The sequence below is a fragment of the Monodelphis domestica genome, chromosome 8, assembly GCF_027887165.1.
Source record: "Monodelphis domestica isolate mMonDom1 chromosome 8, mMonDom1.pri, whole genome shotgun sequence".
NCBI classification, from domain to species: Eukaryota; Metazoa; Chordata; class Mammalia; order Didelphimorphia; family Didelphidae; genus Monodelphis; species Monodelphis domestica.
The window spans coordinates 182,234,561-182,262,428 of record NC_077234.1 but is presented as its reverse complement, the minus strand read 5'-3'; the positions used below and the strand labels follow the sequence as shown (position 1 = coordinate 182,262,428).

Genomic DNA, 27,868 nt, shown 5'->3' with positions numbered 1-27,868 from the left:
GATCACTCACTGTCTCCATAGGTTTAAAAAAAAATTACAAACAATATAGCTGTGTTAATCAAAGTGCTTTTGTACAATGATGATAACCTTATATTTATTTAAAAAATTACAATAAGCTACAAATATCAAAGAAGCAAGATATCTGGAGTAGTCTATATAGGAGCTCTTTGGACTTTTTATTATGCTAAAATAGTGGTGCTTTTAGGATTTGCATTATCGTACTTTTCAACAGAAAGCATGGGATGTGTTAAAGTAAACAGTACACAATTTTCATACATGTACAACATTGGTATATGAACAATCTCTCTTAGCAAAATGTAGACGGGTCTTACCAGCTGTATACTCAAGACTTATAAAGTAAAAATCTCCTGTCACACTGCAAAGTGGTTAGAAAGCATAAACTGATAGAGGAGCTTTTATTCATTTCTTAAAGGGTACCACCACCACAGGAAAGTCCGCTTAAGATGTTGGTAGATTTAATAAAGTTAGAATGCTGCTGGCACTGCTGAATATATCTAATATCTAAGACCTTATGACTTATATTCTCCTGCAATCTAGACATAGGTATGGGCACATAAGTTAATATGTCCACATATATTCTGGTTTTCATCGGAAATCCGTTTTTAAAACTCAGGAAGAAAAAAAAGAACAAAAAGGGAACTTTAGAAATTTTTTACATATTTAAAGAAGAGGAAGAGACCCACAGTTGAGATTTTCCCACGGTCATCTAGCTAACTAGTTAATGTCAAAGCATTATGATGAGAGATTATTCAACAGGAAGGATTTTTAACCAAAGATAACCTTTGGCCAAAACTTTCAGCATGATGTAAAAGATTAAAAAATTAGAAATTAAGTACTCCCAACTGTAAACATTCTATATTTTTATGTCAATCCAAAAGTCATCCTTACTTATAAAAACTTTTCCATTTGCTATTCAGCCATGTTTCTTTACCTAAATTCAAACAGCAAATTTTATCTCCATTTATCTAGGGAGAGAACAGACATTAAGATCCTTTGACCTTGAATCTATTATTGATAGTTTTTAAGCAAGGGTAAGATAGCCTCTGATTGCCATTATAATTCTGAGAGTCTGTGATTCTCTGCTATGACATCAAACATAATATTAAATCCAGCTCTTTAAGGATGAACTCATGTAAATAAACTGTAATTATATAAATTTGTTTCCTTAGAATTTAGCATCATTTGCTCAGTCAATAGCATTTAGTAAGAACCTGTTAGGAGCCAGGCACTAGTCTAGGTGCAAAGGATACAACAAACAACAAAAGTCCCTACTATTAATACATTCTATCAAGGGAAACCACATGGATACATATAAGTACACATAAAATTCAGTTACAGGATAAGAACTAGACTTCTGATTCCCATAGTATACAGAAATTCAGATAAAGAAAACTCCTAACAGTGTAGACTTATATATTCTTTGCAGCTTACAGTTTTAGTGAATTACCTGGGCACTAAGAGTTGTGACTTGCCCAGGGTTATATCACTAATCAGTGCCAGAAGGGAGATTAGAAAACAAGACTTTCTTGCTTCAATATCACACAGGATTATAGCACCAGAGATTTAGAGCTAGTGACTAGTGATTTAGTGACTATTTTTAACACTTTTTTAAAGTTTAGTTTTCATCTTATAACTCACATTTCATGTGTATATTATAGGAATAAGATTGTAGAAAGATAAACTTAGAAAAGATTAAGTTTAAAGAAATAAGGATGTTGTCTCCAAAGAGCTGCTAAATGCAGGCTCATGCCAAAAATTCTGTAGAAGGATTTAGAATGCACACAGGGAAAAGGGGGAGGTGTGTGTGAGGAACAGACAGTTCCTTGCCTTGGCAGATAGAGGAAAGCTGTTTTCTTCTATGGCTGTGAATTGTAACTTTAGTTTGAGTTTGAGAAAGAAACCTTAAAACCCATTTTTGGAAGTTCCTTTCTCACTGAAAAAAAAAAACAAAAAAAAAAACACCTAAAAGAAGATTCATTCATACTTGCTGCATTACCAACTTTGCCTGAAAGGAAGATTACCTGGAGACCTTTCTTGTTTGGGTTTTAAGGTTTTACCTCAGAGCCAGACTCAACTTTGAGTGAGCAAAGCCATCTTGGGCTCATTCTTAGCAAATTTGGAGACAACTCCTGATACAAATAATCAAACCAAAGACTGATGATCTAGTCAGATAGATCAGTTAGCTTTTGGTGCTTATATGAGCTAGTAACAGGCAGCTCAGTGAAACGGGCATAGTTTTGGGGTTGGAATATTAGGTTTTTTTAGTGCCCGTGTTTAAACATCATATTCTACCTTTGATTTAAAAATAAATAGAGATTTTTTTCCTATAAGATAGTCTCCAAGAATTTGTGTGTGCTGGTCCAGTGAAGGAAGGCTCACTCTGCGTTCCCTTTACAAACAGCAACTGGGATACTCTGTAGACAGCAGAGTATCCAAACTAATTCCTTAACTCAAATATCATCTATCCACATTATTTCTTTAATTAGCAAGCTAAAAGGAACTCTGAGACTGGTAATTCCATTTTTTAGAAGAAAATGCTATATAGTCAGCCATCTTAGCAGTTTAGAATTCTCAAAGAGAGCACAGAACACAGACATCTGATGGCAAGCTGCAGCTTCTGTCTGACTCTCCAGGGGGCTCCCATGAGTATTTTCTCACTTAGCAGCAGCTAATGTATTTCCCAACATTCTTGTTTATTATCATTCCTCAGACAATCCATTATTGGACAGATTTTGACAGTGTAAAAACATGTGTTGACTTTGACAATCCAAGAGATCATAGCATACTTGCCTGTCATACTGTTGACCATAGCACATGTATGGAAAATGATTAAAGGGAAAGGGCTTTGGAAAGAAATGACTAATATCAATAAGAGGGATATAATGGAACAATTGCAATATCTAACAAGAAAGCTGGATAACAAGGAAGCCCAATATAGAGAGCTAGTAAAAACAAGAACAGCTTGGCAGAGAATTGTGGTGCAGGAAGTAGCAAAACTGGAGGAGGCAGAAAAGCCTGCTACACACAAACTAAGTTAGAATTGGAAACAGAGGCATGGGAGTCAAACACTGCAACCATGTATTCATTAAAAGAAGACCCAAAAGAAATGGGAAAAGAAACAAATGGGGGTAAATTTATATGTCACAAAGAAACTCATGGTAGGAGGGGGTAGAACATCAATACACGGGAAGGGTAAAGAGGGCAGAGTTAGGAAATACTCAACTCTTAGGTGCTTTGAAATTGACCCAAAAAGGAAAGAACAATCCAATCCATTGGAGCGGAGAATAGATTTGTGCCCTAAAGGGGACTAGAAAGGTAACAAATGGACTGGTGGGGAGGGAAGCAATACAAGGGAGGGAGGGGGCAGGGGGTTAATTTTAGAAAGACTACAGGGAAAATAAGGGGGGATAAGAAAAGAGGGGGGTAGAAAGGGAAGTAAAATAAGGGTGGGACTGATTAAAAACAAACATTGTTGTAGAAGGAAATAATGAAAGAAGAAAAGGCAGGAACAGAAGTAGAAATCAAAATGCTGGGAAATACACAGCTAGTAATCATAACTCTGAATGTGAATGGAATGAACTCACTCATAAAATGCAAGAGAATAGCAGAGTGGATTAGAATCCAAAACCCTACCATATGCTGTCTTCAAGAAACACACAGGAGGAAGGTAGATACGCATAGGGTGAAAGTAAGAGGATGGAGCCAAATCTATTGGGCATCAACTGATAAAAAGAAGGCAGGAGTCGCAATCATGATATCCGACAAAGACAAAGTAAAAATAAATCTAGTTAAAGGGATAGGGAGATAGGGAAGGTAATTACAACATGATAAAAGGCAGTACAGACAATGAGGAAATATCTGTACTCAACATGTATGCACCAAATAGTACAGCACCCAAATTTCTAAAGGAGAAACTAGAAAAGCTCAAGGATGAAATAGACAGAAAAGCTATACTAGTGGGAGACCTGAACCTTCCTCTATCGAAACTAGATAAATCAAACCAAAAAATAAATAAGAAAGAGATACATGAAGTGAATGAAATGTTAGAAAAATTAGAGTTAGTAGACATGTGGAGAGAAATAAATAGGGACAAAAAGGAATATACCTTCTTTTCTGCAGCACATGGTACATTCACAAAAATTGACCATATATTGGGGCATAAAAACATTGCAAACAAGTGCAAAAGAGCAGAAATAATAAATGCAACCTTCTCAGATCACAATGCAATGAAAATAATAATTAGTAAGGGTACATGGAGAGGCAAATCAAAAATTAATTGGAAATTAAACAATACGATTCTCCAAAACCAGTTACTTAAAGAACAAATCATAGGAACAATTAATAACTTCATTGAAGAAAATGACAATGATGACACATCCTTTCAAAAGCTATCGGATATAGCCAAAGCAGTACTCAGGAGGAAATTTATATCCTTGAGTTCATCTATTAACAAATTAAGAAGGACAGAGCTCAACAAATTGGGCATGCAAATTAAAAAATTAGAAAGCGAACAAATTAAAAATCCTCAGATGAAGACTAAATTAGAGATCCTAAAACTCAAAGGAGAAATTAATAAAACCGAAAGTCAAAGAACTATTGATTTAATAAATAAGACTAAAAGCTGGTAATTTGAAAAAACAAATAAAATAGACAAAGTACTAGTCAGTCTAATTTAAAAAAGTAAAGAAAAAAACCAAATTGACAGTATCCAAGATGAAAAGGGAGACCTCACCTCTAGTGAAGAGGAAATCAAGGCAATCATTAAAAACAACTATGCCCAATTATATGGCAAAAAATATGGCAATCTAGGTGATATGGATGAATACTTACAAAAATATAAATTGCCTAGACTAAAAGAAGAAAAAATAAATGACCTAAACAATCCCATATCAGAAAAAGAAATTGTACAAGCCATCAAAGAACTCCCTAAGAAAAAATCCCCAGGTCCAGATGGATTCACAAATGAATTCTATCAAACATTCAAAGAACAACTAATCCCAATATTAAACAAAGTATTTGACAGAATAAGCCAAGAAGGAGTTCTACCAAATTCATACACAAACATGGTACCTGATCCCAAAGCCAGGCAGGTCAAAAACAGAGAAAAAAAACTATAGACCAATCTCCTAATGAGCATAGATGCAAAAATCTTAAATAGGATACTAGCAAAAAGACTCCAACAAGTTATCACAAGGGTCATCCACTATGACCAGGTAGGATTCATACCAGGAATGCAAGGATGGTTCAATATTAGGAAAACCATCCACATAATTGACCATATTAACAAGCGAACTGACAAAAATCACACGATTATCTCAATAAATGCAGAAAAAGCCGTTGATAAAATACAACACCCATTCCTATTGAAAACACTAGAAAGTATAGGAATAGAGGGGCCTTTCAAATAATAAACAGTATATATCTAAAACCATCAACTTATATCATCTGCAATGGGGAAAAACTCAAAGCCTTCCCAATAAGATCAGGAATCAAACAAGGATGCCCATTATCACCTCTATTATTTAATATTGTACTAGAAACACTAGCAGTAGCAATTAGAGAAGAAAAGGAAATTGAAGGTATTAAAATTGGCAATGAGGAGACCAAGCTGTCACTCTTTGTGGATGATATGATGATTTACATAAAGAATCCCAGAGAATAAACCAAAAAGCTAATCGAAATGATCAACAACTTTAGCAAAGTTGCAGGATACAAAATAAACCCGCATAAGTCATCAGTATTTCTATATATCTCCAACCCAGTTCAGCAGCAAGAATTAGAAAGAGAAATACCATTTAAAATAACCCTAGACAATATAAAATACTTAGGAATCTATCTGCTGAGACAAACACAGGAACTATATGAACACAACTACAAAACACTCTCCACACAGTTAAAACTAGATCTAAACAATTAGAAAAACATTGATTGTTCATGGGTGGGATGAGCTAACATAGTAAAAATGACAATCCTACCCAAATTAATTTACTTATTTAGTGCCATACCCATTGAACTAACAAAAAACTTCTTTACTGAATTAGAAAAAACCATAACTAAGTTCATTTGAAAGATCAAAAAATGAAGGATATCCAGGGAAATAATGGGAAAAAGTGCAAAGGAAGGATGACTTGTAGTCCCAGATATCAAACTATACTATAAAGCAGTGGTCATCAAAACAATTTGGTACTGGCTAAGAGACAGAAAGGAGGATCAGTGGAATAGACTTGGGGTAAGTGACCTCAGTAAGACAGTCTACGACAAACCCAAAGACCCCAGCTTTTGGGACAAAAATCCACTATTTGGTAAAAAACTGCTGGGAAAATTGGAAGACAGTGTGGGAGAGATTAGTTTTGGATCAACACCTCACACCCTACACAAAGATAAATCCAGAATGGGTGAATGACTTGAACATAAAGAATAAGTAAATTGGGTAAACACAGAATAGTATACATGCCAGACCTTTGGGAAGGGAAAGATTTTAAAACCAAGCAAGACTTAGAGTCACAAAATGTAAAATAAATAATTTTGACTACATCAAATTAAAAAGGTTTTGTACAAACAAAACCAATGCATCCAAAATCAGAAGGGTAGCAACAAATTGGGAAACAATCTTCATTACAAAAACCTCTGACAAAGGTTTAATTACTCAAATTTACAAAGAGCTAAATCAATTGTACAAAAAATCAAGTCATTCTCAAATTGATAAATGGGCAAGGGACATGAACAGGCAGTTCTCAGCCAAAGAAATCAAAACTATTAATAAGCACATGAAGAAGTGCTCTATATCTCTTATAATCAGAGAGATGCAAATAAAAACAATTCTGAGGTATCACCTCACACCTAGCAGATTGGCCATCATGACAGCAAAGGAAAGTAATGAAAGCTGGAGGGGATGTGGCAAAGTAGGGACATTAATGCATGGCTGGTGGAGTTGTGAGTTGATCCAGCCATTCTGGAGGGCAATTTGGAACTATGCCCAAAGGGCGATAAAAGACTGTCTGCCCTTTTATCCAGACATAGCACTGCTGGGTTTGTACCCCAAAGAGATCATAAGGAAAAAGACTTGTACAACAATATTCATAGCTGTGCTCTTTGTGGTGGCCAAAAACTGGAAAATGAGGGGATGCCCTTCAATTGGGGAATGGCTGAACAAATTGTGGTATATGTCAGTGATGGAATACTATTGTGCTCAAAGGAATAATAAAGTGGAGGAGTTCCATGGAGACTGGAACAACCTCCAGGAAGTGATGCAGAGCGAAAAGAGCAGAACCAGGAGAACATTGTACATAGAGGCTGATACACTGTGGTACAATCGAACCTAATGGACTTCTCCATTAATGTCAATGCAATGTCCCTGAATAATCCGCAGGGATCTAGGAGAAAAAAATAATATCCACAAGCCGAGGACAAACTGTGGGAGTAAAAACACCGAGGAAAAGCAACTGCTTGACTACAGAGGTTGAGGGGACATGTCTGAGGAGAGACTCTAAATGAACACCCTAATGCAAATACCAACAACTCGAATCAAGGACACATGTGATACTCAGTGGAATCGCGCGTCGGCTATGGGAGGGGTGGGGGAGGAAAAGAAAATGATCTTTGTTTCCAATGAATAATCTTTGAAAATAACCAAATAAAATAATGTTTAAAAGGGGAAAAAAATAGAAGTCCTTATGGTGTCACCTGCTTTAGGCAGATCTTGAGGCAATAAGAAAATGGGTCTGAAAATTTTAGGAAGAACCAAATCAAGTAATTAGGGAATTTAAAAGAGTTATTAGGATTTATGATCGTTCCTGGGAAGATTTTGAATTATTGATGAAAGAGACCCAATATACAGGTAAACTCAGATAATTGAGTACATCTTAGTACAAAGAAAGGAACTTAACATATGTCTATATTCGCACACAATACAAAAGACATACTTAGCTATAATAAGTATACATACTGCACAAAAAATTTTTAAAGTCTGAAGACAACTACAAGGTTTCAATTAAGCAAGGACTTTAAAAAATATTTTCTTTACATACCACATTTCCCTTTAATTTATTTTCAAGGGTTTTTTTTTAGTGATATGTGCCTATTTAGATAACATGATGAATATAGAAATATATATTGTATAATAACACATGGAAAACCTATGCCTAACTGCTTACCATCTCAGGATGGTGTGAGGGAGAGGAGGAAGAAGAGAGAATTTGAACTACAAATCTGAGAAAACAAATGTCAAATATTGTATGTATAAAATAAAATATCTGCTTTACCTGATAGATAAAACCACTCATCCTAGGGCTGGCAGATAACATTAGTAGAATATTAGGGAAGAGTAGAAGATATCTTTCATTCTTTTCCTTAAAAACAAACACAAACAATTACAAAATATACATGCATATATGGTGCAAATTGTAACACATTTAATCTCACTCAAGAAATCATCAAGAATCATATACTATATTTTTCACCAAAATGTAATCACTAACTTCCAAAATTAAGATAGTAGTTTCTTAATTGTATTTTTCACTTGATTAAAAGAGCAGTTTATTTTATTTGACAAGGAATACATATTTAAATTTCTTAATAATACAGGCAGTATAAAAATGTAATGTACATGATTTAATTATATTTAGTTTATATGTATATGGTATGGTATCTGATATGGTATCTTAAAAGAATATTCTTTCATTGTCTTCAACTTTAGATTTAGCATAATCATATCAATCCTAAGAAACTTAAGTTCTGTCTTCTTGATTGAGATTACAAGACCTACCTCCCTGGTAGGTTCAAAAGTTGGAATGATTCATAAAAGGCCAGATGGTTAGAACAAAATGTCCTACTACACTTTAAATGTAAATTTAAAAGGACCATATTATCTTAAAACTATATATTTCTATTTTCATGTGCTTAAATTAAGTTGAACTAGTTTTTTGAAGGGCATGAAAATGTCCTATGTTACTTTTAACATTTTTGCTACAAGTTTTACAGAAGTCAAAGCCTATGATGAAAGATAAATTCAAATGGAACACCAAGACAGTGACATAAGATATTTGAAACTTCTGTTTCCTCTAGGCACTAAACAGAAAAAAGTATGAATTCTTTTATACAAAAGCTTTAACAAGAAAGGAAGGTTGTAGCTTAGCATAAAACAGTTTGCACCATCAATTATCAAGGCATTAAAATGTCATTGTCCACTGGTAATTGACATCTATTCTAGTTTATTAATGAAAAGAAAAATATATTGCACAAATAACAATTTAATTTTTGTAATCCTCCAAATGTTAACATGTACAAAAAAGATTATTACCCTAAGATATTTAATTTTGAAAGTGGGTCATTAATTTATTATTAAAATAAATGTTTTGACTGTTTTACTTTATCAACAAATAGTACACACTTCAATAGTATAGAACAACTAGATTAATTAACTAGTGAAGCATGTGGTTTCCACTGTGCATTTATACAACTGGACTAAATTATCACTGGGCAAGGATATCACAAACTTAGCCAGTTCATAATTATATCAAATACATGTCAAAGCAATTGTGTATATCTACTGTAAATGTCAACTAATACATTAAAAGCACATTGTTCCAAATTAGCTAAAAGAACAGATAAAGTTAAAGTCTTTCAAATGCATTTCTGTGCATTGCAAAAGATTTCTGTGGGACCACATTTAAATAATTTCCAGACAGTATCACCTTTCAAGATAACCAAAAAGTATTGGTCTATGTTTTAACTGTCCTCTTTGTCCCTAACATTATTGGTTAGCTCTTTTCCACATTCCCATTTCTAGAGTCTATGGGGTTTCTATCTCTGTTTATCTGCTTTGCAGAGGAAGAACATATGCTTTTTTTTTTTAAAGCTTTGTTCAGGAGCTGCATGAATGAAAGGAAGAAGAGAAATTGGAAAGTAATATCAGCAAAAGATAAGCAGGAAAAGCTCCATCATTTTTACTTTAAGTCTCTTTGAAAGTTTCAAGAACTTACAGAATTACTAAGGATAATCTATAAGTGCATAATTGAAGGCACAATTGAAAACTGTGCTATCATCCAAAATTGAGATAATACTTTCTTGGCCAAAATATGAAATAACTAGGTAGGCAGTATCTGGGGTCCAAATTTGAACCCAGGACCTAGCTCTCAACTGGCTCATTTCTAAGCCAAGCATTCTTTATATTGTGTTGGAATAAAAACAGTTATGCTTATAAATATATACACATATCCCATTGTCAAAAATGTTCTAGAAACCTAAAGGGATAATCTTGACAACAGGTATCTTTGGAGAAGTAGTATGCTTTGGTGAATAGTGACCTAAACTTGAGAAAAATTAGAATTCAAATCCTGCCTTTGATCTTTAATAGTTGTTTGAACCTAGCCAAGTCATTGAACCTTTCTGAGTTTCATACCTAGTTCATGTTATGTTATGTTACGTTAGTTATAATGAAGCTTTAACTAAGCAATTTGCATCTAGTACTTGCAAAAGTAAAAAATTTTCTATAGATGTTTATTATCATAATTGTTATTGTAGTTTAGAACAATTTCCCCCCTATGATTGCTTAGTTCTAATCTCTGTATAGTAATCTCTCAAAAAGCAGTATAAACAGAGGCATCATAAAATAGGAATCTCTCTCATGTCCATGGACTGGTTCCTAGAATATCTTTCAAACAGCTGTAATGAATTACTTTGTATTTTGAGACAAAGTAATCATAATGGGACCTTAACTACTGTTAAAGTCTTTCCCAAGTATGTAGTCCTAATTACAAATTAAATATTTAAGTTAACTCAAACATTAATTTAAGATAACTTAAAAAAATAAAATATGGTAGCTCTAAAGGGTTTCCTGGCATCATACTTTAATGATCTTTGAATAATTACAACGCCAGCTGTCCTGGTGAGACTATAGGGTAGAGAGCATTTGATCTGATGACATCACTCCCTCTGACTAGGAATTTGTCACTAATAAATTGAGTTGGATTTATTTAGTGAATATGAAGTGAACTCTCCTCAAAGATAACATCCAGGATATTTTTTATACCTAAGTTTTTAATATATCCTATCTCGTAATTCTCTGATAAAGCATCAAGTACAAGTGAAAGACTGGAGATCTATGGATTGTTAATGACTACTTTTCTTTAACTAGCATTTTAAAGCATAAAATCTCACATACATAAGCATCTAATAAAGTTAACTGCTACTTGAATACTGATCAACATTCATGATGATTATCAAGCATTAAGAAACACAATTCTTTTTTAATATGAAATGCAGATGCTATTTAACAGAGTACAAGAATACTGTGACACTTTTTCATTTTTGAATGAGCAAGAAAATAACATAATTATATAAAGTTTAGAAACTTTTCACCCAGGTAGTCTTTTTTGGGGGGAACTGTTGTTGTTTTCACAATTTATTTTTCAAAAGACTCAATAGTAATAATACTATGGGAATCCTTTAAACAGCCTTACTTCATTTCCTGCACACTGAATCATGACCTGAGACATGTATATGACATTGCCCAAGGTTTTAATGTCATCTCCCTCCCAGCAGCGAATTGCTTCTGTCAGAATCTGGAGTTCAAGTTCTTTCCTTTTCCGAACTTCTTGACATTGTGCCTAGATGAAAAGAAAAATACACTTATTGATAAAGAAATAATGAGAGGCAGGGTTACTACTCTGGAGCAGATGTCCACTGCCAAATAAGCCTAAGGCATGTTATGGGTATGTATACATGTATGTAATATCAATATATTAGAGTGAAATATGTGTGCATATTATGTACAAGCATCATAATACATTGCACTTTGTGTGCCTATAGGTTTGCACATGGGTTTACACATTATATGTATATGCCCCTAATGCTGAGCACAGTATAAAGGTCAAGTTCCCATGGGACATCAACATATTGTTTGCTCTGTGATAATAGCTACTAAGGGATAAACATTTTGGCCACTGTTCACAAAGACTTGCTACAATGGGAGATAAAAATATTACATTTTAAATACCTGTCTGATAGATAGCTTATCAAAAACATCAAATTTTCACCTACAGGCAGCTTACTCACTGAATAATTCTAACATTTCCTATAATTAGCTCATTAAATATTTATCCCATGTAAATAAGAGGCATTCAGATTATAAATCTTTTCATTTACTTACAGAAAGATTTTTGAAGGCTGTCATAGACTTTTGAATATCTTGTCGATCTGGATGATAATCCTTAGTGTAATAAAATAATATTATTGTTAATCTTAATAACAGAAAACACTTCTTAAAAATAAACTATTTCTAAAGAAGTGCCAGAATTTAGAAAAAATGTTGTTTTCCCCTTTATCTCAATACTATAATAAAGGTCATTTTTTCTGTCCAGGAAGAAAAACAGACCAAGGGACATCAGGTCTCTCATCTGCCTCCAATGGATGAAGGAAAAACCTAAACACAAATTTGAAGTATAAATGTGAAATATTACATTTTTGCTCCTTCCTGTTAAGCCTCCAATAACTTGCCAATAATTATAAGAACAATAATTAACTTATTGTATGGAACTCTTTTTTTAATGTCCTTTTTACTTCTACTGACTAACAACATAAGTTCTTTTAAAAATTAATTCCACATTTATGGCCAACATCTATATTCCTAAAATAAAAAGTAGCTTCCAACTTTAGATGTGATGGTATCACAAAAAGGCAAAAGTGGTTAGAATCTCAAAATGTTAAAAGCTTTGGAGGGGATTTGAGGATTGTTTTGTTTTTAAGATGGTCAAAGATATATAGGGGGGCTTTCAGGTCATTCTTTCCAACCTTCTGCTTTCATGGATGAAGAGACTGAGCCCCGAGGTATTAAATAGTAAAGGTTTGAATCCAGATTCTCTGATGGCAGGATCAATAGTCTTTTTACTGCAAGGAATGTGGTAAAAGGGAAGTTCATCTGGAAAAGATCTAGGAGTTATAATGGGCTGCAAGTTAAAAATGTCAATAGTGTGGTATGAGAGCAGAGAAGTTAATGTCATATTAAGCCACATTAAGGAAGGCATATTGTCTGGGAATAGGGAAACAAATGCCCTACTATACTTTGTACTGTACTGGTCAGACCACATCTGGAATCTGTATTTCATTCTGGGTACCATATTATATAAAGGACATTGATAAGCCTGGAGAGGAGGGCAACCAGCACAGCCCGAGAGCTCATGCCCATTGAAGATCAGCTAAAGTTAAAAGGAGATGTTTAGCCTGGACAGGAAAAGACTTAGGAGTCACACAAAAACCGTCTTTAGGTATTAGATATTAGGTAGCTCAGTGGATTGAGAGCCAGGCCTAGAGATGGTAGGTCCTGGGTTCAAGTCTGGACTCAGAACTTTCTAGTTGTGTGACCCTCCCCCCCTCCCTCCCTTGCCTAGCCCTTACCACTCTTCTGCCTTGGAGTCAATACACAGTATTGACTCTAAGATGGAAGGCGAGGGTTAAAAAAAAAAGTTATTGTGTGGGACAGGGTTTGGATTTATTTTTGCTTGTATTCATAGGGATGAACTTTAATCAATGAGCACAAGTTACAAAGTGGCAAATTCATATATATAGAAGATATGAGTTAGACCAGACTATAAAAACTTTTCTGCGTCTGATTCTATCAGGTGGGAAATGTTGAATGTCTCAAAATACCAAAAGTAAAATAGAATTTTTCTTTAAAAACCATTCTGAATCCTAAAGAAACTTTCAGTTGGTTTTGAAACACGAAGCAAGTCTTGGTTGTAATGCGTGTTCCGCAAGTTCCTTGAAAGCAAGGCCCACAGATCACCTAATCTTTCTGTCTCATCCTTCCCTGACTCACATGGCACCTTCGATTTGTTACACTAATTCATCCCCAAAGACATAGATAAGGTAGTAGGCCTACATATAACAAGTAAAAAGAAATTAATAGGGGGAGGGGTGGGGGTGGGGAGCGTGCATACCTCCATATGCCTTTCAAGTTCTTTGAGTAAAGTAGGATATTTATCCAGGCGCATAAAAGGTTTGCTGAGGCCTGTAGTCAACACAAGAATCCCAGGACTGTTGGCTCCTTTCATCTCCATAAACTCTCCCAAATCCTCACTGAGCAAAGAAAGCATTAAGAGAAAAGAAATTTCTAGTTAGGGGTAAAGAACAAAGCAAAGTTACCATAACTGCTAAGACTAGACCATTTATTCATCCTTAATTACATCTGTGATTAATAAAGAACAAAGGTAGAGAATGACAATAGATTTTATCAGTGCTAAAAATCTGAAAAAGAACAAAAGAAATTCACGTTATTCTTTCCCCTAAATGTAAGTGTAGTGAAAGAGCACTGGGCTGGAACACAGAAACTTAAGCTCTAGTTCTATATTTGCTACAGACTGACTCTGATTCTGGGCAACTTTTTAGGGCCTAAAATTTCCTCAGCAGGTTAGCCTAAATAATTTCTCGGGCCCTTTCCTAAGAAATAAATATTTTGGGGAAACTAGGTGGCCCAGAGAATAGAGCATAATACCTGGAAATGAGACAATTAGCTGTGTGACCCTGAGCAAGTCACTTAAGCCCAATTACCTAACCTTTACCACTCTTCTACTTTGGAATAGATAGTATCAATTCTAAGGGGTTTTGTTTTTAGGTTAAAAAAATAAGTACTTCTATAGAAGTTAACTTGTACATTCCATAATCAGATAAAACTTGAATGTCATGAACCAGATGACCAAAGTCAGCACATTTCTTATTGAAAGGTGCTTCAAAATATAATTGTAATCTAATAAAGCAATGCCAGCTCTTCATGCGTACACGCACATATGCTTCCATCTGCTAGTGTTCCAATGGGATCATCTCATTGGCAAAATCATGATATAATGAAATTCCTCAAACACTAGATAATTATTCCACCTTATTCTTAATTCCACCTCAGAAGAGGAAGTAGTGAAATCAAGATTGCAGTGCAGTTCTCTTCCAGCCAACTCCTGGGTTCAAAGTAATTCATCAAGTGATAGGCAAGGCACTGTGCTGATAGCTAGGGAAGATGAAGCTGAAAATGAAAATTATTCCTGCCCTTAAGGAGCTCATATTCTATTGGGGGAAATACCATGCTTTTGACTTATAAGTAAATTTAAAAAAATATTTCTAAAGTAAAGGCTGGAGGCAACTAGGCAGCTCAATAACAAACTTGGAGTTGGGAGGTCCTAGATTCAAATCTACCTCAAACATTTCCTAGCTATGTTACCGTGGGCAAGCCACTTGACCCCCATTGCCTAACCCTCATATGGGTTCTAAGACAGAAGATAAAGTTGTTGTTGGGTTTGTTTTTTTTTAACAAGGAAATACAAAATAATTCAACAGCTAAGGAAAAAAAACACTAAAACAGAACAGTAAAAAAAAAAAGGTCATTTGAATAGAGAAAGTGATTGCAAAATGAATGAAAGGTGAAAATGAAGGCAAGCATTCCTGAAATGAAAAGCAGGATGTAATAAGGAAAAAAGATGAAATACCAGAAAGTGGGGACAGCAACTGGAGCAGTTTAGATACAAAAGAAAACAAAGAGGAATACTGTGAAATTATTTTAAAGAGATAGATCAGAACCAGATTGTAAAGAATTTTAAACACTAAACAAACTTGCACTTTCTCCTATAGGCAATAATAAGTTACTGAGACGTTTTAAACAAGGAGGTAGTCAGAAGTGTACTTCAGAAATATTCATTTGGCATCTATATGAATGAAGGAATGGGAGAGGGGAGAGAATGAAGCAAGGGATTAAGAGTTCACTGTAATAGTGTAGGGGAGTGGTGACAAGGGCTAAACTAAAGCATGTCTGTGTAAATGGAGAAAAAGAAATATCAATGCCAGTGAAAGATGGTCTATAAATAATCCTGTCTTTCCCAAAGGTCATCTCTACAGCACAAACCTATACACAGGTAGGAGCTGCAAAAACAGTTACAGATTTTATCTAAAAGCATATTTTTAATTCAATTCTTTAAAACTCAGAATGGTCAAACACATATAAGCAATTATTAACTACTATGATAATTCCCCATAATTCACTTAGTATCCTATTGAGATGAGTGAGATAAGGACTATAAACTATGAGTTTCAAGAATCCTGTGCCTCTAAGAAAAGCTTTTTTTTTTTTTAAAATGACAAGCACACTTTGAGTGTGTATCTGCCAAAGTACATTCACTTTCTGTTTTAACGTTTTCTCATCTGGCAGTGGCCATAAGGGCAAGTTGGTGAGGGTTCTGATCACCTTACTCAGGACCTGGATCAGCCAACTGCCATAGATGCAGTGATCATTGGTAAATGGTAGAACACACTCACCATCTTAGCTCCTGGGAGTTTACTTGCTGACTTTAAATAAATTATCCCTTCTTCTCAGAAGTGAAAGTGAGAATACAAGAAAAAGTAGACAGCATAGTTTAGCATTCTTGCAGAAAAAAGTACTTAACCAGGAGCCCTAAAGCCAAGACCCCAGAATTTTAATAGAGGCAGAATCGAGATGGCAGCATAGAGGCAGCAAAAGGTCAGACCTTTGAAAACCCTTCCTTGAAGGTATTAAAATTGGCAATGAGGAGACCAAGCTATCTCTCTTTGCAGATGATATGATGGTCTTCTTAAAGAGTCCTAGAGAATCAATTAAAGAGCTAGTCGAAATAATCAACAACTTTAGAAAAGTTGCAGGATACAAAAAAAACCCACATAAGTCATCAGCATTTCTATATATTTCCCACACATCTCAGCAGCAAGAATTAGAAAAAGAAATTCCATTTAAAATCACCCTAAACAATATAAAATACTTGGAAATCTATCTGCTGAGACAAACACAGGAATTATAGGAACATAACTACAAAACACTCTACACACAATTAAAACTAGATCTATAAAGAACTGAAAAAAACATCAATTGCTCATGAGTAGGACAAGCTAACATAATAAAAATGACAGTCCTACCCAAATTAATTTACTTATTTAGTGCCATACCCATCTGACTATATTTTTTTTTTACTTTATTAGAAAAAAAAAAACATAACAAAGTTCATTTGGAAGAACGAAAGATCAAGAATATCCAGGAAAATCAGGGGGAAAAATGTGAAGGAAGGTGGCCTAGCAGTACCAGATCTCAAACTATACTATAAAGCAGTGGTCATCAAAACAATTTGATACTGGCTAAGAGACAGAAAAGAGGATCAGTGGAATAGACTTGAGGTAAGTGACCTCAGCAAGACAGTCTATGATAAACCCAAAGATCCCAGCTTTGGGAACAAAAATCCACTATTTGATAAAAACTGCTGGGAAAATTGGAAGACAGTGTGGGAGAGATTAGGTTTGGATAAACATCTCACACCCTACACCAAGATAAACTCAGAATGGGTGACTGACTTGAATATAAAGAAGGAAACTATAAGTAAATTAGGTGAACACAGAATATTATACATGCCAGACATTTGGGAAGGGAAAGATTTTTAGACCAAGCAAGAGTTAGAAAAAAATTACAAAATGTAAAATAAATAATTTTGATTACATTAAATTAAAAAGGTTTTGTGCAAACAAAACCAATGCAACCAAAATTAGAAGGGAAGCAACAAATTTGGGGGGGGTGAGATTTTCAAAACAAAAACCTCTGACAAAGGTCTAATTACTTAGATTTATAAAGCTAAACCAATTGTACAAAAAAATCAAGCCATTCCCCAATTGATAAATCAGCAAGGGACATGAATAGGCAATTTTCAGTCAAAGAAAAAATTTTAGTCAAAGCACATGAAAAAGTGTTCTAAATCTCTTACAATGAGAGATGTGAATCAAAATAACTCTGAGGTATCACCTCACACCTAGCAGATTGGCTAACATAACAGCAATGGAAAGTAATGAATGCTGGAGGCAATGTGGCAAAGTAGGGACATTAATGCATTGCTGGTGGAGTTGTGAATTGATCCAACCATTCTGGAGGGCAATTTGTAACTATGCCCAAAGGGCGCTAAAAGACTGTCTGCCTTTTGATCGAACCATAGCACTGCTGGGTTTGTACCCCAAAGAGATAATAAGTAAAAAGACTTGTACAAGAATATTCATAGCTGTGCTCTTTGTGGTGGCCAAAAATTGGAAAATGAGGGGATGCCCTTCAATTGGGGAATGGCTGAACAAATTGTGGTGTCTGTTGGTGATGGAATATTATTGTTCTCAAAGGAATAATGAACTGGAGGAATTCCATGGGAATTGGAACTACCTCCAGGAAGTGATGCAGAGCGAGAGGAGCAGAACCAGGAGAACATTATACACAGAGACTGATACACTGTGGTACAATGGAATGTAATGGACTTCTCCAGTAGTGGCAATGCAGTGATCCTGAACAACTTGGAGGGATCTATAAGAAAGATTACTATCCACATTCAGAGGAAAATCTGTGGGAGTAGAAACACTGAAGAAAAACAATTGCTTGATTACATGGGTCGAGGGGGATATGATTGCGGATGCTGACTCTAAATGATCACCCTAGTGCAAACATGAACAACATGGAAATAGATTCTGATCAAGGACACATGTAATACCCAGTGGAATTGTGTGTTGTAAAAATGGAGATTTTGAACCCTAGACTTCAATCCTCAGAAGTCCTTGGTATTTCCTAGAATTCCCTATAATCTCACCTGAGTCCCCAAGTTGGTGAGATCACAATTGGAATTTAACTGGCAATAACGCCTCCCTCTCTCTCTTCCATTGCATGATATAGAAAGTATAGTGGTAAGCTAAGGGCGGGGATTTAAATGGGCTAATCAGCCATGGGCACATGGTTTTTTAATTTATATCTTCTTTATTCCTTGATTTCTAATAATCTTTAATAAACCTCTTAAAATATAATATTTTTATTACTAGATAATAATTTAATTTTTACGTGTCGGCTGCAAGAAGGGTTCGGGGAACGGGAGGGAGGGAAAGAATATGATTCTTGTAACCAAGGAATAATGTTCTAAATTGACTAAATACAATTTTCAAAAAAACAAAAACCGAAAACCCCAGGCAGACCTTGGCTGTATTTCAATGAACAAGCCACTCACCTCTCTGTATCTCAGTCTCCTTATTTATAAAATAAAAATTTTGGACTAAATAGCCTCTAATATACCTTCCTACTCGAAGAATAGATGTTTTTAGAATTTTCATTTTAGTTTTTAATTTTTGCCTAGCACAGAGTTTATTATTTGTCTCTGATTCATCAATATCAAAATTCAGTGTTTAAAGAACTTGGCTCCTCCCCCTCACTTTGTCAAGCAACAGCAAACCTCATCTCTACAATTTAGCATGCTTAGTAAATGTTCTTCAAGAGCCATAAAATTCATATGGTATAGCTAATATGGAAAGAGTTCTTTCCAAACCCAGGAGATCCTCTGACAACAGAGACAAAATCTATCATTGAGCCCATAATCAAAATCATTTTCAGCTTGGTAGAATTGACCAGATCTTATGCTGAATTAGCACTGCATTCAAGATCCCAGAATTAATTGTGGTTCATGATAAAACTTTAGAAGAATTTAGTACAGCCTTTAATCTTTATAACATTTCATTTTTAAACTAATTATACCACACAAAAAAATTTAAATTGGAAAACTTGATTTTTTGGAACTGTTAAAATCTACGAATATTGAGAGCCAAAAACTGAATTAGAGGCTTTACTGCACAGGTTAAAATATTATTCTTCAGGCGAATCAAAATCAGTCCATCACAAACTGTTTCACCAAAAAAATTTAAAATATTAATTACCAAATCATGTGTGGTATTCTTTTCTTCTATAAGACCTATGGAGTATAAGAACTAGTAATCCATCATTCAAGTTGAAAAACAAAATCACTTGGTCCTATCTTAAGTTTTCATCACCAGGTTTAATCACCATAGATGACTCTCCCATTTTACAGTACAAATTTCTTATCATAAAGCAATAATAACAGAAGTATCTGCCTAGGTTATCAAATAAGAGAGAATGCCATCATTCTATTGTCCCTATTTTCCCTCTGATATTGCAGTCTCTCTTCTTTTGTCTCAAGGTCTATGAGTACAGCAAAACTGGAGTGAACAGAATAAACACACAAATTATTAATTTCATTACTACTCCTCTATAACAATCTTACTCAGTGTTTAATCAAACAAAATCAGTATTCTTTTCTATACAAACTTTTTTAATAATGCAATTATCACATCCTCTCATTTAATACTTCTTCCAAAAACTACAAACAGTTTAAACATTAAGTATTGAGTGATATCTTCCATTACCAATGGTAATTAATGTACAAATTAGAGGAATCGTCTTGAGAAGCCAACAGCACCATTCTATGCCAGTGATGGTGAACCTCTGGCACAGGTGCCGAATATGGCACACAGAGCACTCTCTGTGGACACATGGCCTCCCCCTATCCCACAGAGTTCCTTCCTAGAAAGTAAAAGGGACTCAGGCGGAACTGCTCCCTTCCCCCTCTCCACCACACGTGATCACATTTTTTCACAACCCTCACACACTCTGCCTAGAAGCCAATGGAAGCACATGGGGATAAGGTGGGTGGCTTACAGGCAGCAGAGCTGGAGTGGAGCAGACTGCTGGGATTTCTCTCCTCCCTATCTTCACACATGACTCTCATCACCCACCCCACTGCCCAGCACGCCAATAGGAGTGATTCCTCTCTCCCCTGTCTTGGGGAGGGGTGGTGGTGGCACTGGGTATGGGGAATGTGTGGCACTGGGTCTGGAGGGAACTTGGCACTCGAGCTTGGGGAGAGGGAATCGGCACAGCATTCAAACTGGGAGATGGGGTGAAGATAGGGCTTGACATTCCACCTCTAAAAGGTTTCCCATCACTGTTCTATGCTTTTGAAAACTTCTGTAATTCAAATTAAAAAAGAAGCACCCACTAGGGTATCAAGAATATATTAATGTCTGAACACAAGTATAAAATACTTCACAGATATAAAGTCAGATCTAATTAACTGGAAAAAATTAATTGCTTATGGATAGGCCAAGTCAATATAATAAAATGACAATCCTACCTAAATTAATTTAACTATTCAGTGACATAACAATGAAACTGTCCAAAAATATCTCATAGAGCTAGAAAAATAATAAAATTCATCTGGAAGAACAAAAGGGCAAGAATATCAAGGGAATAAAGGGGGAAAATATGAAGGAAAGACGCCTAACCACATCAGTTTCAAAATATACTATAAGGCAGTAATCATCAAAATAACCTGATAGTAGTCAAGAAATAGGGTAGTGGATCGATGAAATAGGTGGCATAATCAAATACACCGTAGTTAATGTCCATAGCAGCTTAGTGTTTGGTAAACTTAAAAATCTAAACTTTTAGGGCAAGAACTCATTATGTGATGGAAAAAAAAAACACTGGGGAAACTGGAAAATAGCATAACAGAAACTAGGCACAGACCAATATCTAATACCATATACCGGAATAGAGTCAAAATGGATTTTGATCTAGAAATAAAGGGTGACACCACAAACAAATTAGGCTAACATGTAAAAGTTTACCTGTCAGACTTTAAAGGAAGAGATTTCATGACCAAATAAGAACATAGAGAACAGTAAAAAATGAAATGGATAATTTTGATTACATCAAATTAAAAAAGATTTTGTATAAACAAAACAATGCAACAAATATTAAAAGGGAGAAAATGGGAGGGATTTTTATAGGACGTTTCTCTGACAAAGACCTCATCTCTCAAATATTTACTAAGTCAAACTTATAAGAATACAAAGCATTCACCAATTGAAAAACACTCTAGGAGTATAAACAGGAAGTTCTCAAAGGGAGAAATTTAAACTATCTATAGTTATATGAAAAAGTTCTGCAAACCACTTAGAGAAACTCAAATTAAAACAATATCTTATCTGTATCAGATCAGCTAACATGACTCCCCCTCCATTTATAAATGCTGCATGTGATGTGGGAAAATTGAAACACTAAAACACTCTTTTGGTAGAACTTTGAATTGATACAATCATTCTGGAGAATAATATGAACCATGGCAAAAGGGTCATAAAATTATACATATCCTTTGACCAAACAATACTACTACTGGGTCTATATCCAAAAGAGATAAGAGATAAGGGGAAAGGGCTTACCTATACCAAAATATTTTTAGTAACTCTTTGTGTAATGACAAAGAATTGGAAACCGAGTTGTCCATCAGTAGGGAAATGGATAAACAATGGATAAACAAGCTGTAATGAAATACTATTGTGTCTCAAGAAATAATTAATTGGAAGAGTTTAGAAAACCTGTTAAGGCTTAGCTGAACTGATGCAAAGTCAAGTAAACAAAACCAGGAAAATAATGTATACAATGACAGAAATATTATATGATGATCAACTGTGAAAGACTAAACCATTATTAGCAAAGCAAGTTCCCAAGATATCCACAAGGGATTCATGATGAAAAACTATGCATAGCCAAAGAAGGAACTGTTGAAGTCTAAGTGCATATCAAAATATGTCATCTTCACTTTATTTCCTTCATGTGTTTTTATTGTATGTATGATAAATGTCTTCTGTCACAACATGAGCAATTTGGAAATGTGTATTGCATGAAAGCACTGGTATATCTTATATCAGACTATTCACCACCTAGGGGAGTGGGAAAAGGGAGAGAGAAAATCTGAATCCTAAAATGTCAAAAAACAATTGTCAAAAATTATTTCTACATGTAACTGAAAAAATTAATAGTTTTAAAAGGGAAAAAATAAAAGAAAGTTAAAAATAAATACAAAAAAATTTTAAATGAATATTTTAGGGCATGTTTTTTATGTAGTACATGAAATATCTTCAGCCTAATTTAACTGTGAAGGATATATTTAGGAAGCTTTTGAATCCACAGAGTAGGATACACCTGCAATTTCATGTCTGTGCTCTAAATAAGCTATCCTTAGTTAATTCTATATCTGGTTGAGACAGCACTGAAATTCAGGGAAAGTCCTGTCTGAAAACAAAACTATCTCTTCAACAGTGAATGTCTAGATGAGGAGGAATAAGATCTTATATAATGCTAGAATCCATGGCTATTGAGCAGGACAATGGGAGTTCTAAAATCCATTGCAGGTCATTGCGTTAGTTTTATTTATTTACTTCTATGCTGAATTTAAAAAAAAAAAACACAATACATGGGGCTCATAGCTTTTCTGAAAAGACAATGGCTCTTTTTAGTTCATTTAATTTCTACTGGCACTAGAAAGTACTGTACAGTCTATCTCCTCTGTATTTACTGAAATGACACTGCAAACCACAGAAAAGAAACAAAGGGAGCACACAAAGAAGATCATCATTTAACTAAGAGAAAAGTAACAAAATGCTAGGGGAAGTATTTAAATTATTTTATGGCACAAATTATTACAGCTGCAATTTATTCAACACAGTTTGGCACGAAAATATCTCCCAGAAGATGTGATCAACAGAAATGGAATTTGGGGCAAATATATTTTAGTTAAGAAGTCTATAGAATTAATGTTTCTATAAAATAGTAAGAAAATGTTAAGATAGCTTGAACTAGAAAAATTCTTAAAATATCCAACCCAAAATGACCTTGAGAATTCAAATAAGTCTTATTTTCTTGGGATTCCCTCTAACCCAATTATTGCCTCCTATACTATCAAAAGTAAAGTCCCCATCCCAATATTTCTGAATTACACTGATGATTCCTCACTAGATAGCTATGTGTTTCACAGTGGTTTCCCAGTTTAAAAAAAAAAAAAAGAACAGTTTTTATATATAAAATATAAGACCAGTCAGTCCATAAGCTAATAATCAAATACATTTTAAGAAGCAACAGTAAATACCCTACCACTTCCAAAAGACAAATATGACTTACACTTCTGAAGCTGGACTTGGTTTGTAGTAGACAGAATGGGAGCTCTCGTTGCTTACAGGTCTGAGGAGGGCACATAGGCAACGCATCTCGACAAATCTGAGGGGAGTACTTGGCTTACTTAATGACTTTTCTGCCTTATTAGGGCTCTGGACTCTTTAGGACTGAGATTCTACAGCTCCTTACTTTAGGACTGTTTCTCAAAGAATGACATCAGTCTGCACATTTTAAGGCTCTGGGATATACCAAGTGGAGGAGGTACAAAAGAGCTTCCTGACTCAGAAAATTATCTGTGTTCCATGCTCTAGTTATTCTGAGTAAATGTTATGTTTAAGTTTCACAGATTTATCAAAATAGCTATTAAGGTAATTGTACAGGAGATAAACACAGCATACACTTAAAATGCATTCCCTATAAAGCCTTAAAGAGTTTCCCAAAATGTTAGTGGTTCCCAAAGATTTTAATTTCAGGAAAGATTTCTCCCTATTCTGAAAACTATGTTAACTTTTTCCATCACAACTCTCTTCACTCCACAATATATCTACATATATTATTGATGTATGTATGTATGTATATATGTATGTATATATAAATGACTATACACATGTATAATTCTATATTTATAATGCAAAGATACACACATTGTGTATATTATGCTTTTATGTACATTATTTCAATCAATCTTCACAATAATCCTATGAGGTAGATATTATTCCCATTTTACACATAAAGAAATTGAGAGTGAGAGATGTCAAGTATTTACTCAGGGTCACAAAGTTAGTGAGAGCCTGAAGCAGAATTTGAACAGAGGTCTTTCTTTAACTCCAAGTTCTGTATTCTATCCGCTCTGCTATTGTATCTTGACTAGCTCTAAGATCAGTCACATCACATATGCTCTGAGTCTCAGTTTCTCTTTTTCTTTTTAACCTTTACTTTCTGTTTTAGTAACAACTCTAAGATAGAAGAGCTGTAAGGGCTAGGCAAACAGGATTTAGTGACTTGCCCAGGATCATACAGCTAGGAAATATTTGAGACCAAATTTGAACCCAGGATCTCCCAATTCCAAGTGTGTACTCTATTCACTGAGCCACCTAGCTGCCCCTCTCAGCTTCTCATTACAATATTATGGTGAAGAAATGTGTTGTCAAAAAGCAACAAAGGAATAACAATTGTTGCTGTTACTATTTTATGCTCTAGATCTGTGATTTCAGCAGCACAGGAAAGCCTAATGAGCAAAAACTCTCTCTACCAATGCAGATTAGAAACCAGTTTGGCACTTAGTCTTAGAGAGCTGATGCTGCAGAACATATACAGAACTTGTAGCTTTTTCAAAGTAAGGATCCAAACCCTATATTCAAGTCCAATCAATGCCAGAACACTGAGCCAGATGCTTGTGTTAAACAAAAAGGCAGGCAGTTCATATATAAAATACTTATAAACCCTCCCATCAAGTTGACAGTAACCTTCATGACAGAGGTTTACTTTTGTCTTTATTCCTCAGGCTGTCTAAGTCATTGAAGGTTCTTAAAAAGTGCTTTTGATTATGGTTTTGTTGAAGCTTTTTTAATTGACAGAAGCAGTGCGGTGCTCTTAGAGGGAAATTTTATACAATTTGTATTTTTTATTAGACTACACGCACACACAAAAGTATCCACAATTCTGTTCTGAAATTTGCTGTGTAGACTTAGGCAAGTCACAACTCTCTGATTCTATTTTTTCACCGTTTATCTACTTCACAAAGTTGTTATGAAGTTACAAGGGAATAACATACATAAAAATGCATTGTAACCATGAATTGCTATATAAAAAAGTAAGTTTTGTGTGAATGGATGCATTCTTTATATCAAATTATAAATGAGAACAATATTTTAGATTTTCAATGAATTATAAAGTTTTTATATGTTTATGTAGTTCTGCAGGTCTCAATTCATTTTCAGAATCTTCAATCTGCCAATACTTAGATATAAGAAGAGATAGGAAAACAACTTGCTGGAGCCTTCCAATCAATAAATGGTGCTTGGCACATAGTAAACATTCAATAAATATTTTGTGATTTATATGATTAATTGATATGAGACTGGTTGATATTAACTAGTGGAAAAATCCATAAAGATCATATCTCTATAGTTGACAGAGACCTCAAAAACCATCTAGTCCTAGCCTCTCATTTTGAATATGAGGAAAATTAGGTCAAGAGTGTTAAATGACTTGCCTTATGTCACATAGGTAATAAGGCTCAGAGATAGAATTTAATACAAGTTTTCTGATTCCATTGGGGTTCGGGGATGAGGAGGGTGGAAGACATAAAAGAACTAAAATTTTAATTTTCTGACAGGAAGTCCCAGTCAGAACACTTGTTAAACAATATTCAACTACTGAATTCCATTCAAATTGAATCAAATACTGAATTAACTTACTAAATATATATTGATTCACAATTTTAGAACACCAAGAGTACAAAAATTGCCTTTTGGATGACTTTTCAGGTTATTATGCCTCAGAAAACAGGTAGATTACAAAAGAAACCTAATGAAGGGAAGAAGGATAGGAAATACACTGGTATGGTGATTTTTATTTGACTTTAGAGACAATAGCACTGCATAATTAATACATAAAAAAGAAGGCTTAGTGTTAATCTACACAGTTACTAAAAACTAGCTACATCTTGTTAGAACAGATTTAAAAATGACGTGTAACATGAATAGATCTTTAAAACATAGGCACAAATTACTAAAATAGTTGAAGAAGTTAAAAAGTTTAAAGTCAATTGTAATATCTGTTAGAGTAACTATGAATTTGTTTTTTCTTCCTCCATTAATCTCTACCCATGAATTCATGTTTTATCAACACTGAGTTTATTTGACCTAATTCGACAGTGTCTCAAAAAAAATTTTTTTGTTTTGTTTGCTTTTACTACCTCAAAATATATACCCATTAACAGTACAAAGAGTGATAATTCTGAACTCACAAGACCTAAATCTGAATGCAGCTCTGCAACTTACTACATTCATGACACTAAGTAACTTAAATCTCTTGGTCTGTTTCCTAATTGATAAAATGGGGGGACTGGACTTGACCTCTGCCTGAGGTCTCTTCCAGCTGTAGATCTTATTGAAAAAGACAAGCAAAGTATAAGAAGATAAATTAACTTCCTGCTCCTGATGATTAAGGAAAATCTTGAACATGGGTGTTTTTCATTATGTGGATTCTCTTAACTAATGAAATTATATCCATTTACATAATTTGTATAATACTTAAAATACCAATATCTAATATTTGTATACTACTTTTCTATTTAACACTCATTTTGTGTATGTGTATATATATATATATATATATATATATATATATATATATATATATATATATATAAATCTTATTTGACCCTTACAACAACTCTGTGAGATAGTTACTATAATTATCTTCATTTTACAGATCAGGAAACTGAGCCACAAGTTATAGCATAAAGTACTCTATCTCATGTGATCTTCAAAACAACCTTGTGAGGGGGCAGCTGGGTGACTCAATGGATTGAGAGTCAGGCCTATAGAGAGGAGGTCCTAGGTTCAAATATGGCCTCAAACACTTCCTAGCTGGGTGACCCTGGGCAAGTCACTTAACCCCCATTGCCTAGCTTTTACCATTCTTCTGCCTAGAACCAATACACAGTATTGATTCGAAGACAGAAGGTAAGGGTTTAACAAAACAAAACAAAACAAAACAACCTTGTGAAAAGGCTTATTTTTTTCAAAATGAGGTTACTGAGAATTTGGGAGTTAGTGATTTAACCAGTGTCATATAGTTATTAAGTAGCAGAGCAAGGACTCACACTTATAAACTCCTGATTCTTAGCTCAAAATTCATTATGCTGTTCCTAGGCAGTCAACTCAAAGCTTCAGGGACATCAAATTAATTTTTTAAAGTAAAATATGATACTTCTTTTATTATAAAACTCCAGTAATTCACTCAGACCTTCTGATACGAATTGTAGCAAAATACTGTAGAGACATTAAAGCAACTCAATTC

General features: G+C 34.5%; 1 protein-coding gene across 10 annotated transcripts in view; it reads right to left on the bottom strand.

The window, feature by feature from the left end:
* The window catches only part of ARHGEF7 (Rho guanine nucleotide exchange factor 7), a 381,786-nt gene that overhangs the window by 46,301 nt on the left and 307,617 nt on the right, over nt 1-27,868 (bottom strand). For all 10 annotated transcript variants that reach the window (XM_056807964.1, XM_056807962.1, XM_007501282.2 and 7 more), the window contains 4 exons: nt 13,956-14,094; nt 12,170-12,229; nt 11,481-11,627; nt 8,283-8,369 (listed from right to left, as the gene is read on the bottom strand). In XM_056807964.1, coding sequence (XP_056663942.1) covers nt 8,283-8,369; nt 11,481-11,627; nt 12,170-12,229; nt 13,956-14,094 — 433 coding nt within the window. The remainder of the gene's footprint in view (nt 1-8,282; nt 8,370-11,480; nt 11,628-12,169; nt 12,230-13,955; nt 14,095-27,868) is intronic.